Genomic DNA, 13,925 nt, shown 5'->3' on the forward strand with positions numbered 1-13,925 from the left:
TAGCCAGTTTTTGATCCACAAGAGGACTTGTCCTTTTATCCCGTGATTTTTGAGCTTACTTAGGAGCCTTTGATGAGGAACTTTATCAAAAACATTCTGGAAGTCAAGGTAAACAACACCTATTGGGTCCTCCTTGTCTACATGTTTGTTCACCCCCTCAAAGAACACTAACAAGTTAGTGAGACAAGATCTTCCCTTACAGAAACCGTGCTGAGTCTGCCTCAATAGGTTTTGTTCATCAATGTGCTTACTAATTCTTTCCTTAATAACAGTTTCCACTAATTTACCTGGTATTGACATCAGACTGACTGGCCTGTAATTTCCCGGATCTCCTCTGGAACCCTTTTTAAAGATGGGAGTAACATTAGCTACCTTCCAGTCCTCAGAAATGGAGGCAGATTTTAATGAAAAATTCCACAAGTTCACATTTGAGTTCTTTCAGAACTCTCGGATGTATGCCATATGGGCCTGGTGATTTATCCGTTTTTAAGTTGTCTATCAGTCATAGGACCTCCTCTCTTCGTCACCTCAATCTGACTCAGGTCTTTCAACACCCCTCCTGAAATCAGCGGTTCTGGAGTGGGCAAGCACCTCTCATCTTCCACAGTGAAGACAGAGGCAAGAAATGCATTCAGCTTCTCAGCCATTTCCCTATCATCCTTCAGTACTCCTTTTACCCCTTGGTCATCCAAAGGCCCCACTGCCTCCCTGGCTGGTTTCCTGCTTCTAATGTATTTGAAGAAAGATTTATTGTTGGTCTTTATGTTTTTTGTTATATGCTCCTCATATTCCCTTTTTGCCTGCCTGATCACAGACTTGCATTTTATTTGCCACAGCCTGTGTTCCGTTTTATCAGCCTCACTGAGACTAGCTTTCCACTGCTTAAAGGAATCCATTTTACCTTTTACAGCTTCCATTACTTTGTTTGTTAACCATGCAGGCTTTTTCCTATACCTATGTGTGCCTTTCCTAACCTGCGGTGTATATTTTTTCTGGGATTCTAGAATTGTAGTTTTAAATAGTTTAAATGGTTTTGACCCTTTCTACTTTCCCTTTCAGTTTCCTCCCCACGTGTCCCCTCATATCAGAGAAGTTACCCCATTTAAAGTTAAAAGTGGTTGTGACAGTCTTTTTGGCCAATTCCCTATTTATACAAATGTTGAACTCAATAACATTATGGTCACTATTCCCAAGCGGTGCAATCACTTCTACATCTCTCACCAAGTCTTGGGCGTTACTTAGGACCAAATCCAGGATCGCCTCTTCCCTGGTAGGTTGTGACCATCTGTTCCATAGCACAGTCATTGAGAGTGTCTAGAAACTCAATCTCTTTTTCCTGACTAGAGCACATATTGACCCAATCAATGTGTGGGTAGTTAAAATCATCAGCCAGTGAGGCCAAGCAAGATCCCCGCCCCCCAGTCACTCCAAAAGACAGCGGTGCCGCCCCAGAGAGGTGCTGAACGGGACTCAGCCCTTCTGGGGGTTTCCTCCCAATCAATGTGTGGGTAGTTAAAATCATCAGCCAGTGAGGCCAAGCAAGATCCCCGCCCCCCAGTCACTCCAAAAGACAGCGGTGCCGCCCCAGAGAGGTGCTGAACGGGACTCAGCCCTTCTGGGGGTTTCCTCCCACCCAAGCCAAAACACCGCTGACACTCCACGTGTCCCAAAGACCCAGGCTGGCCATTTGGTCTAGATCAGGTATTTCTCTGAAGAGGGGGAAGGAAGAAGAAGATTTGGAGTTTGCTATTGTTTTCCGGTTTCAAATCAATGGTGCAACCTCATTTGGAGTACTGTGTACAGTTCTGGTCACCACAGCTCAGAAAGGATATTCTAGCATTGGGAAAAGTGCAGAAAAGGGCAAGTGAAATGATAAAAGGGTTGGGACACTTTCCCTATGAAGAAAGGTTAAAGCACTTGAGGCTCTTTAGCCTGGGGAAACAATGGCTGAGGGGTGACATGATCAAGGTTTACAAGATTATGCATGGGATAGAGCAGGTTGAGAAAGAAGTCCTTTTCTCCCTTTCTCACAATACAACAAATTGTGGGCATTCCATGAAACTGCTGAGCGCTCGGGTTAGAACGGATAAAAGGAAGTCCTTCTTCACCTAAAGAGTGATTCACACATGGAACTCACTGCCACAGGAGGTGGTGGCGGCTACAAGCACGGACGGCTTCAAGAGGGAATTGGATAAACATATGGAGCAGAGGTCCATCAGTGGCTATTAGCCACAAGGTATAGATAGGAACTCTCAGGCTGGGGCAGGTGATGCTCTGTCTTCTTGGTGCTTGGGGGGGGGGGTAACAGTGGGAGGGCTTCTGGTGTCCTGGCCCCACTGCTGGACCTCCTGATGGCGCCTGGTATTTTTGGCCACTGTGTGACACAGAGTGTTGGACTGGATGGGCCATTGGCCTGATCCAACACCGGCTTCTTTTATGTTCTTATGTTCTTAACTACTATTGTCATCTGCCTTGAACCACAAGGAAAGGCGGGGTGTAACTCTTTTTAACCAATCAATAAATTTGATCGCTCATCACCCTGACCTGCCTGGAACCCTGGAGAGTGAGGCTTGCCGGGCAGAAGAGAGGATGTGCAGAGAGCTGCGGCAGCCGTCCACCTTGGCCTGCGAAGGCAGAGGAGGGCACCCCGGAATTGGCGACGGTGGATGCAGCAAGCAGGGAAGCCGCTACAGTCTGTTTCTGCTCGACTGCCGCGGTTGACATTACCCAGCACGGGGTACGTATGGAAGAGCTTCCCCTTAATACGGGGCTGAGCTGGAGGCAGGCAGTCCCGCCCAAGGAGCTGGTGGGCGTGCCCAAAGGCAAAGGGGGGCAGGATTCCCTTTCCTACGGAGAGAGCAAACCTCAAAGCCTCAAGGAGCTCCCACATCCCTCCCGGCAGGACTGGCAGGGCCCTGCTGAGGCATTTCTCTGGCCGATGGAGCCCCCCAGGTGGTGGCGACAGAGCTCCCCGGAGGCCACTTCCGGAGGCTCCCCCCTGGAGTCTTCCCCAGAACTCTGTGCATCCTGGAGGGAGGGAGGGAGGGAGGGGGGTGTCTGTGGCTTGCTGCTCGTGGCCCCCAGCATCCCACCCTTGGCAACAGTTTGCAAAACAGGCTATTTGCTGCCGCTGACCTAATTAGCACAGAGGAGCGTCTCCAGCGAAGGCGAGGCGGCACCAGGGGTGCCATGAAGCCAGCCCCGGCCAGGTTGGCATCGGAGGGGATGTGGTCGTGTGCTCCCAGCCCCAAAAAGGATGAGCGGAATTTATCAGGGTGGGCCGCCCATCACTGTGCTCTCCAAAGAGGGTTGCAATGACTGGGGCGGAAGCTCCTGGAGATTTGGGGGGGGTGAAGCCTGGGGGAGGGCGGGGCTTGGGGAAAGGAGGCAGCTCAGCAGGGCCTGATGCTGTCCAGCCCCGCTCTCCAGGGCAGCTGTTCCCTCCGGGGGAAACTGATCCCTGTTGCCTGGAGCTCCCTTCCAAGAGATCTCCGGGCCCCACCCGGAGGATGCAACCAAGGCTCCCTCTAAGCTGTAGAGTCTTCTGAACAAGATTTCTGCTTTGTGAGCTCCCGGCATTAAAGTTCTGAGCGAGCGATTGGGCTACTGCCTAAATCAGTTGGCTCTGGGGGCCTCCTTGCTGAGCTGAGGCAAAAAATGTGTGAGCCGGAGGCTAGAAAACAGTCAGCTAGCTCACACTAACTCAGCTGAGAGGGAACAGTGGGTGTAACCCTACTCACCGAGGAGATCCGTATCAGATCCAACCTGTTACTAAGCGGTTCCTAGCGAGCCTTCCTGCCTGTTCTGAAGTGACCAAAGACCTCGGGAGAGAGGAGAGGAAGCGCTGCTCCTCGTCCTTTGTGTGACGGCCGCCACTGGAATGGGTCCAGTCAGACCGATGGTGAAAACTGGTTATTTGCTGTTGGGCTGAAGGATGGATTCAAGGCAAAATTCAAGGAAACAAGCCGTCCTCCTCCAAGGGGCGAGAGAGTATTCGGAAGGCGCCTGGCATCAGTTTCCTCCACATGCACCCCGGCCCGAGGAAGCCGGCACTTGTCCTGGGGCAGCTCGCAGTCTTTGGGGGGAGTCGGCCCTCATCGGGAGTGGGAAATTGCCCAGCTCCTCCTGACAAACTCACAGCCAGAGCTGAGAAACCATTAAGGCAGGCAGGCGAGAAGCCAAGGCGGGAAGGCGCAGAGCCACCCTGCAAGGGTTTGTGATCACACTTCCGCAATTAGGAAGAACGTCTCTCCTGTCAAGAGCAGCTCCGTGGCACAACAGGGCGATCACCAGGAAGGATGCAGCGCCAGGCCCTGCGAGGAGATTCAGCGGAGGACGGGGGTGCTTTTTTCGGGGGAGGGGAGGCGTCTCCATCTCTCAGTCTTTATGGCTCCTTAAAACCCATTACTAGGGAAGAATGAAGTGGCCAAATACTGCCTGGTCTCTAAGTTGCCCTCTCTCAGTGAGATGATGAAGAGCATGGCAGCAGAACAATTCTAGGTTTTCTTGGACTATTCATTGGTTGTTGGGGTTAAATGGTTAAGGGTGAATATTAAGCTGAAACTAAATACCAGTACGCTGATGACACCCAGCTATATCTGTTGTTGGGTGGCCGGTCCGACTCCAGCCCAGATGACCTTGAGGGGGCGCTTCAGGATGTGATGGGCTGGCTTAGACTGAGCCGATTGAAATTGATTCCAACGAAGACGGAGGTCCTGTGCCTGAGTCGGAGCGGGTCGGGGGTAGGGACGCCGAGGGTCAGGAGTCTGGGAGTGCTCCTGGATGCCTCCTTAACAATGGGGGCCCAGGTAGCAGCCACTGCCAAGGCGGCCTTTTGCCATCTATGGCTGATTAGGCAGTTGGTTCCCTTCCTTGAATGCAATGACCTGGCAACAGTGATCCATGCAATGGTCACCTCGAGATTAGACTACTGCAACATGGGGCTGCCCTTGTCCCAGATCCGGAGGCTGCAGCTAGTGCAGAATGCCGCAGCCAGGCTGCTGATGGGTCTCTCTACATGGGACCACATCCAGCCTGTGCTGAGGACACTGCACTGGCTGCCTATAGCGTACCGGATTCAGTTCAAGGTGCTGGTTTTAACCTTTAAATCCCTATATGGTCAGGGGCCTGCCTACTTGAGGGACCGCCTTTCCCCACATGTGCCCCAGAGAGCACTGAGGTCAGGGACACAACACCGCTTGATCCTCCCTGGACCAAAAGAAGCCAGGCTGAATATCACCAGGGCCAGGGCCTTCTCAGTGGTGGCTCCATACTGGTGGAATGAGCTCCTGGAGGACATCAGGGCCCTGCTGGACCTTCTACAGTTCTACAGGGCCTGTAAAACGGAACTCTCCCACCAGTCCTTCGATTAGGAGCCGCCACTGATGAATGTGCCCTGGAACATCTTCTGGCCTGAGAACTTGCTGGAAGCTACTCCTATCACTGGGTTTGATTTGGATTATCGCCATCATCTGTTGGTTTTTATCTGTAACTGTTGCTGTTTTAACCGGTCTTGTATTTTTAACTGTTCTATCTCTGTATTGTTTTTGTTATTTTAACCCGGTTAGCCGCCTTGAGCCAGCGTGTCCGGCAAGGCGGGATATAAATAGAAATAATAAATAAATATATAAATAAAATATTTGCAAGTGCTTTTCTGGACTAGCTTTCCTGTGCTCTTCCCCAGCCTCTGTCTTCCTCCTCCTGCGTATCCAGAGATGCCCCCCCCGTCCTTCCCCCCCTCCCCTTACCAGCTCCACCCTCCTGCGATTGGCTTCCAGCTCCCTCTGCGCCAGCTCTGTCAGGTCCGCCTTCATCTCCTCCATCCGCAGCTGGTAGTAGCAGGCATTCTCCTTTTCTCGCGCTTCGGCTTCCTTTGCTTTCTCCATCTCTTCCCCCACCTTGATCACGCTGTCCCGAAGACGCAGAACCAGCATCTACAGAGAGACCCATAACTGGGTGAGGAGCTGCTGGACCTGACAGGCCAGTGTCCATTCCGCAGCTCTGCCGAGACATAGAACATGCCACAAAGCTGATCTCCCTGAGAACCGCAGCTTTCATTTGTGTTTGGAAGGGAAAGGTTCACAACCTTCTGACTGCCCAAAGCTTGCTTGTAAGCAGGGGTCATTTTGTAGAAAAAGAGGTGCAGGGGCTCATTTGCATAACTAATTTGCATATGCCACACCCCCGACAAAGGGCAGGCGTGCAAGCATGCCTGGGTTCCCTGCCCGATCTTCTCCAGGTGCCCCGTGGCTTCCCCAGATGGGGAAGGGAAACAAAGGCATTTAAACCCCCCCAAAAGCAGAGAGGCTCAGGGGAAAGGGGGGGCATGTCTGCCCGCCTCCCCTTCCCTTCCCTGCAGTTCCCTGGGTTCCCTGGAGAAGATTGGGCAGGGAACCCAGGCATGTTTAGAATGTCTTTCTCTCCCTTCCCCATCTGGGGAAGGGAAAGAAAGGCAGGTGGCAGGGGGGGGGGTCGTCCCAGGCTCCTTACTGCTGGAGCGCTGCTCTGCCGCACTCCGGCAGGAAATGACTCCGGCTTGTAAGTATGTGAGCAACAACTGGCAAGATCTCCAGAGCTGGACATACTGATGTGTTAGGTGGGCGGGGCCCTGGACCGAGGGAGCGTGAGGAGGCCCACCTCAAGAGGCACACTTTGGGGGACTATAAGATGTCCCACCAATTGCCTTTTCTGCCTCACGGACTAAGCCATCTTTGTCCACCAGCGCATCCTCCTCCTCCTCAACGGGCAAAACCACAACTGATAAAGCAAAATAAGGTGAATTGACACACAACGTGTTCCAGCCACAAACGTATCATTCCCTCCCCTTTTGAAGCCAGCCTCAGCAGAAACCTCTGCCTCTCGAGGACCGCTGCAGCTCTTCGCAACCACCCTGTCAAGGAAGGCCAGCATCCTGAGCAACTCGTCCTTGCAGGATGACAGACCGCCCAGGCCTATTTCCAGAACCCGCTCAGAACGGAGAGCGGCACGAATGCGCTTTGGTCTCCGTGGCCAAATTTGTCAGTGAAGGAAAAACAGTCAGAAATTGATCGGCTGCAGTGGCGGGGATCGATGCCTCGGCAGCCAGGAGTTCTCTAAATGGCCCACAGGTGCAAAGCAGCTTCATCTTCCTGTCCTGGGCTGGTGCATCCCCCCCCAGCCCCGCCCACGTTTCAGGCAGCCCCATTAGGGGCTCACCAGACTGCAACGCTCTCAGCTGTTGGCACAGCTGTTCTGGAAGCGCACTGCGGGGCAGCTGCCAGGCGATCCGTGGCAAGAGCGGTGCAGAGTAGCACCGGGAACTGCGGGGCCAGGGGAGGCTTCCCGGGAGAACGCAAAGGCCACGGCTACGCTACCTCCTCCTCCCGGCCAGGCTTCCTCCCCAAGGAGGGTGGCGACCGTCCTCTGAGGAAGGCGCTGTGATCCTCTGCCCGGGACCTCCAGCCTCCCTTCACAGGCCTCCTGTTCCCAAGGCCGCTGTGAAATCCGCTCCGCTCGGCGGCGTCGACACTCCCGAGCTCCTCTGCCATTTTTGTCCCCAAGAGCATCCTTTTGGCAGGACTGCTGTCTGCTCCCCCTCCCACCTTGCCTCCCCCATAATCGGCCCTCAGTGGGCAGAGTTCCTGGCCGGCTCCCACCCCCAACCCCAGCAGGTGCAGGAGGCGGCGTACCTCAAAGCGCTTGATCTGCACCCTCTGGAACTCCATCTTGTTCTCCAGGTCACAGATGAGGGCCTCCTGGCGACTGACGATGGACCGCTCCACCATGGACTGCTCCAAGTAGGCCAGCTGGGCCTGAGCGGCCTGCAGCTGCGGAGAGACAGAAAGCAGGGATCATGGGCCCTCCGGCTGCTTCAGCTCCTCCCTACGCTTCAGGTCCTGCTGCTGGAGTTATGGGCCTTCAAGCGACTCAGAGTTCAATATATAACAACAGCAGCAAAACAAAGGAGGAGGAGGAGGAGAAGAGGAGGAGGAGGAGGAGGAGGAGGAGATTGGATTTATACCCCACCCTTCACTACCCGAAGGAGTCTCAAAGCGGCTTAGAAACTCCTTTCCCTTCCCCTCCTCACAGCAGGCACCCTGTGAGGTGGGTGTGGGCCGAGAGAGCTCTGACAGAAACTGCTCTTTTCCAAGGACAGCTCTTATCAGAACTATGGCTTGCCCAGGGTCATCCAGCAGGTGCAAGTGGAGGAGTGGGGAATCAAACCCAGTTCTCCCAGATTAGATTGGATTTATACCCCACCCTTCACTTGGAGTCTCAGAGTGGCTTACAAACTCCCTTCCCTTCCCCTCCCCACAACAGACACCCTGTGAGGCAGGTGGGGCTGAGAGAGCTCTTGACAGAAACTGCTCTTTTCCAAGGACAGCTCTTGTCAGAACTACAGCTTGCCCAAGGTCACCCCGCCAGGTGCAAGTGGAGGGGTGGGGGAATCAAACCCAGTTCTCCCAGATTAGAGTCTGCGCACTTAACCACTACACCAAGGGCTGTCTTCTGGCTTTCTGTCGGCATGAGGCTCCCCCTACGATGATAGAAGATTGGCAGGCACTGGACTCACTTAGCAAGCAAGAAAATGGGCTGCCTGTGAAAGAGGGGCACCTTTGCTCTCTCCCAGCAGCCCGAGATTAGACGGGGAGGGTTCCGGAGAGGGTTCCTTGGGCGAGGGAACCAAGCTCCGAGCAAATCACCCAAATAGAATGGGGGAAGGGGTGGCTGGAGCCGGGAAGAAGTTTTTCATTGAATTTGTTTTTTAAAAATGTGATACAAAAATAGACACGCAGCAAAAACATCTTAACGAAGACTAAATCAGACTGAGAAAACACTGTGCACATTCCTGATTCACACTGACCTCTGAGCTCCCGAGCCTTTCCTCTTTCCGAGGCTGAGTTATTTGCCATCTACATTCACTCCTTAGCTCAGTTCAAACTAGGTGCCTCGTGCCCTCGGGAAGATTTTTATTTCTACCGCAGCTTGCAGTAGGGCGGTTTTGCTCTGGTTTTGTGTCTCAATTGGAGTGGGGGTGGGGTGCATCTGGGCAATCTAGTCAATCCTCCACTTCACTGCGATCTCTCCCCCCCCCCCAGACCTGGTTGGGTGTGCTCACCAGAGAGATTTTTCAGATTAAAAAAAAACCGAGTAATTGACTAGTCGTTGTTGCATTAAGCAACAGTCCTATGTCAGTTATCAGTCTTAAAAAGAAGCCCGAGAAAGCCCTCCGGAGGGCTGCAGGCTAGCGGAGGGGGAAGTCTGCCTCTGAAGACCCAACATTACGGGGCAAGCAGTGGAGGGTGTGGGTTTCCTCAAGCCAGCCCCCCAACTGCGAGTGCAAATCTGTTGTCTTGAGAGATTTCAGTGCCGAGAACAAAAGGTCATAATGTGTGCATTTGTGAATACTGTAGATGCGGCGTACTTTCTCCTGCAGGCTGTGCTTCTCCTTCTTCACCTCTTCCAGCTGGGTCTGTAGCTCCTGGATCTGGCCGATGTCTGTTGCAGACTGTGAAAACAGAGGAGGGCTCAAAACATGCAAGGTCCAGGGTGGGGTGGGTGTTGGGTGGAAGGGTGTGGATTTGACCATCAGGATCACCTGTTCTGGCTGGGAGTATTTCTGACTTCCGCCAGCCTCACACATTTCCACAACTACTCCTTGCTGGCAATGCCAGGTCGGGCTCTCCGGGCTGGGCCACAGGACTCACGTGCCACTCCACGGACCGCTGGTGTCAATCGATCCAAGGTGCAATGAGGTTGGCGGCTGAGTGTAGGGGGGTGGCTGCCCAAAAGGCAGAGTGGCAGCTCCCCAGACTGGGAAGGGAAGGCTCACCCTCTGCTCTCACCTGAGACGCCAGCCGAGCTACCTGGAGGCCGGCACTCGCCCCTCCCCAAGCCTCGTACCTGGGCAATCAGAGTCTTGTGTTTGGCCATCAGCTCGTTCAGGTCTTCCTGGTCCTCCTCAATGCGCTTCAGGAGATCGGCTCGTTCGTGCTGCAGCTGATACAACTGCTCATCAACCTGAGGCAGAACAGGGGCGGAAATGAATGCACCACGATCCCTGGAGAAAGCGGCAGGATTCCTGCACGGACAAACTGCAGGAAAATTACACTGGTCTCTGGAGGAGGCAGTGGAGCTGGGCTGGAGGGCAGGATCCAGAAAAGCACTTCTTAGCCACAGACCCTGCCGTGAATTTAGGGCCATGGCTCAGGAGTAGAGCATCTGCAATTTCTGCAACGAGCCCTTTGGGCCCGGCTATTGAGGAAAGGCCCTGCTCCAGCCGGCCAGCGAGGCCCAAAAAGTTCAGGAATGGCTCTGCCAAGCAGCTGAGATTAGTAAGGTGCTGCGGGGAGGGGAGCAAGCCCCTCCCACAATGCCATTTCCCCATAACCTCCTGGACATTCACCTTGTTGGAGGAAACAAACCCACTGCCTGGATGTCACCAGGATGTGTCCCCCCTGCAAATCCCAGGGGGCATTTAAAACTGGGGGGAAAACGCATGGGGAAATGGATCAGCCTTCCCATCTCTGTGCCTGCGCAGGAGAAAGGCTGCCTGTGCTCTCCAGTGGTTTTGATTTGCCCTCTTGGGCATCTTAAGTGTTCTCATCCCAGAAATCTACCGAGTCCTCCTGGCCCCACAGGCCACATACCAAATTCTTGTTCCGACTGATGGCCTCCAGCTCCGCATGCTGGTTCTCCAGTTCCTGGGCCAGCACCTCATGTGACTTCTGGGCCTCTGCCAACCTGGCCTCGCTCTCTTCCCACTGCAGAGAACAGAAGAGGCAGGGAATGGCACCACACCCTGCTGACTGCCCCAAACCCACAACACAACAGTGAGTCCCGCCTTGCTCCCAGAATGCTGCCAGCTCTGAATCTCCCACTCCCTCCAGTCATCCTCGGAGGCCCCACCTCCTGAAGCCAGACAAGTTGCAAGCCAAGAAAGGGCCTTCTCAGTTGTGGCACCAGAACTTTGGAACTCCCTCCCCAGGGAGATCTGTCCGTATCCTTCTATCAGGGTCTTTCGTCAGAAGGGGAAGCCTTTTTTGTTTGGTTGTTGTAGATTTTCCAGGCTGTGTGGCTGCCCGTGGTCTTGGCATTGTAGGATCGGACGTTTCGCCAGCAGCTGTGACTGGCATCCTCAGAAGTATAACACAGAAAGACAAAGTATTCTCTGTGTCAAGGTGAGAAGAAAAATGGTAGGCAGGTAATTTATATCTACTCAGGAAGGTGGGGTAGAGGGCTGAGTCATTCTCTTGTAGGAGTTCCCCAGGCTGTGAAACATGCTAATGGAGGAGCTTTCCTGAGGAGGTTCTTTTGCATATGGATTGGCTACAATGCCAAGACCATGGCCATACAGCCCGGAAAACCTACAACAACCAATGAACTCCGGCCATGAAAGCCTTGGACAACCTTCTTTGTTTATTTTGTCATACCCCAATAGCGGTTGCTGGCCCTCCTTCTAGTGGTTTGGGTATTTTGAATTATTTTGTAATGCTGACTGTATTTTAATGGGGTTTTTTATGTTTGCCGCCTTGTGGACCCTGATCGGGTAGAAAGGCAGCATAAGCATGTTTTAAATAAATCAATAAAGACCCCCCCCTCTTTTTTCCCCCTAGTTACAGCTGCATCCCTCTCAAGGCATGTTTCCCAGGTTCAGGCCAAACACCTTCCCTGGAAAGGCCAGAATATGGCTTGAGCTTGCGACTGGCACAAGGAGAATCTGCTGGGGGGGGGGGGAGTTTCTGTTCCCCTCCCCTTCCCATCTTGGTACAAATCCTTGGAAGGGAAACTGCTGCTGTTTCCATGCTGTGTGCCTGGCTCCCCCCCACTTCTTGCGCCAACCTCCCACTTCATCCTGCCGGTTGCCTGCCAGGTCTGGGCTCATTCATTTGCCAAATGACGCGAGTCCCCATGTAATTTGCGAAGATTACAGCAATTCACGAGGCGGAGTTTTACCACCGGTCTTCTTCCTTCAGGGCAGAAATGGCAGTTTGCCTATCAGCACCAGAGCGGGCCTCTCAGGACAGGGGCTTTTGCTCCCGGCTCCTTCCCCCTTCCCCCTCCTGGCCTTCCGTCTGACGTGCTACTTTTTGGACTGCAGGGAGTTTTCCATAATGGGGAAAATTCAAACCATGAGCCAGGAGACACACCTGCCCTCTGATGACTCATCTCCCCCTTTCAGAAACCACTTTTGGGCCACAGTGCTGAGTCATCTCAACCCTCTCACGTTCTTTTTTTGGGGGGTCTCCCCCCACTATGTACCCACATCCAAGACACAGGGAACCGCAATCCAAAGACAAAGAAAATCCAGACAAGCACAGGGGGAGGGAGGGGGGAACTAGTTGAAGACCTGTCCTTAAATCGTAGGACTCAAGGGCAGTTAAGTTAAAGAAGAAGAATGACAGAAATATCACAGGAGCCTTGGTTAGCGTTTAGGGAAGGGCTGGAGGCATTTCGCATCCACCCGCTCAGTAATCCATAGTCAGCAACCCAAGTAAGGTTGGCAAGTATTATTGTCTCTGTTTTAACGGGGGGGGGGGGGTAGGCCACGAAAGCTTCCCTAAAGCCACCTGACTGTGTTTGTGGTGGAAGCAGATTTGAATGACGGCTTCCAAATCACAGCACATGTCCTCTCCCTCACGATCAAGGCCAGATGTGAGCTAGGTTGCCAACCCCCAGGTGAAACCTGGAGTTCTCCTGGAATTACACCTTATTTCCAGACAACAGAGATTAGTTCCTGTTAAGTCCGATGCTTAACAAAATAGTCAGAGAGTGATTTCAGCAAAACTCAGGTTTATTTCAGCTCAACGATCACTTCTCTAACACGGTACAACTTCTGATAGCCCGAACAGCTATTCCATTGCAGCTGCTCGGTATTTAAACATTCCGGGCTAATGTAGCCACTCCTACTATACAGTTATCAACCTATCAGGTTGAGCGCATAAGGGACCAATCAGAGTCTTTCCCGCTTATATACATTTGAACCTGATTGGTCGCATTAGTCTTGGACTTCAATCCCTGTTCAAGACGAAGCTTAACATTGCTTCCCTATGAGATGTTTCACATTACATCTTAACGTATTCATGGCAGCTTCTGAATACATTACAGTTCCCCTGGAGGAAAAGGCAACTTTGGAGGGCAGACAGAGTCTAGGAGAAACTGCAGTTCTAGAGTAATATCACATTCTTCCGAAGCTTCGTCCCTTCCCCAAACTCCCCTTTCCCCAGCCACAACACCAAAGGTCCACAAATACCCCAAACCAGAGTTAGCAACCCTGAATGTGAGGCCCGGAACAGGGAAGCCCAATCCCAGCCAGGGCCAGAGGCTGACCAGAACTGGATCTTCATGCCCTCGCTTGGCCCCAGGGTCCTACTCTGGTGGGCCCTCCCCAGGTTCCATCATGCAGAAGAGGCCCTTCCAGATGAGCCCACCAGATCAAAAGATAGAGGAGGATTATAAAATGATGTATGGATTAAAGATACGGGCTAGACAAAATAACTGTGTTGTAACAGGTGATTTTAACTACCCACACATTGATTGGGTCAATATGTGTTCAAGTCGGGGAAAAGAGATTGAGTTTCCTGACACTCTCAATGACTGTGTTATGGAGCAGATGGTCACAGAACCTACCAGGGGAGAGGCGATCCTGGATTTGGTCCTAAGTAACGCCCAAGACTTGGTGAGAGTTGTAAAAGTGATTGCACCGCTTGGGAACAGTGACCATAATGTAATTGAGTTCAACATTTGTATAAATAGGGAGTTGCCCAGAAAGACCAACACAACCACTTTTAACTTCAAAAGGGGTAACTTCTCTGAAATGACGGCACATGTGAGGAGGAAACTGAAAGGAGAAGTAGAAAGGGTCAAAACCATTGGGGAAGCTCAGATACTATTTAAAACTACAATCCTAGAAGCTCAAAAAATATATATACCGCAGATGAGGAAAG

At 52.6% G+C, this 13,925-nt stretch overlaps 1 protein-coding gene across 1 annotated transcript in view; it reads right to left on the bottom strand.

Moving 5' to 3' along the window:
- Positions 1 to 13,925, bottom strand: part of MYO18B (myosin XVIIIB) — a 185,259-nt gene that overhangs the window by 46,715 nt on the left and 124,619 nt on the right. The window contains exons 36-40 of the mRNA XM_015426416.1: positions 10,629 to 10,742; positions 9,883 to 9,999; positions 9,404 to 9,487; positions 7,668 to 7,805; positions 5,748 to 5,933 (exon numbers count right to left, since the gene is read on the bottom strand). Coding sequence (XP_015281902.1) covers positions 5,748 to 5,933; positions 7,668 to 7,805; positions 9,404 to 9,487; positions 9,883 to 9,999; positions 10,629 to 10,742 — 639 coding nt within the window. The remainder of the gene's footprint in view (positions 1 to 5,747; positions 5,934 to 7,667; positions 7,806 to 9,403; positions 9,488 to 9,882; positions 10,000 to 10,628; positions 10,743 to 13,925) is intronic.

The sequence above is a fragment of the Gekko japonicus genome, unplaced genomic scaffold (assembly GCF_001447785.1).
Source record: "Gekko japonicus isolate JY-2015 unplaced genomic scaffold, Gekko_japonicus_V1.1 scaffold856, whole genome shotgun sequence".
Lineage (NCBI taxonomy): Eukaryota > Metazoa > Chordata > Lepidosauria > Squamata > Gekkonidae > Gekko > Gekko japonicus.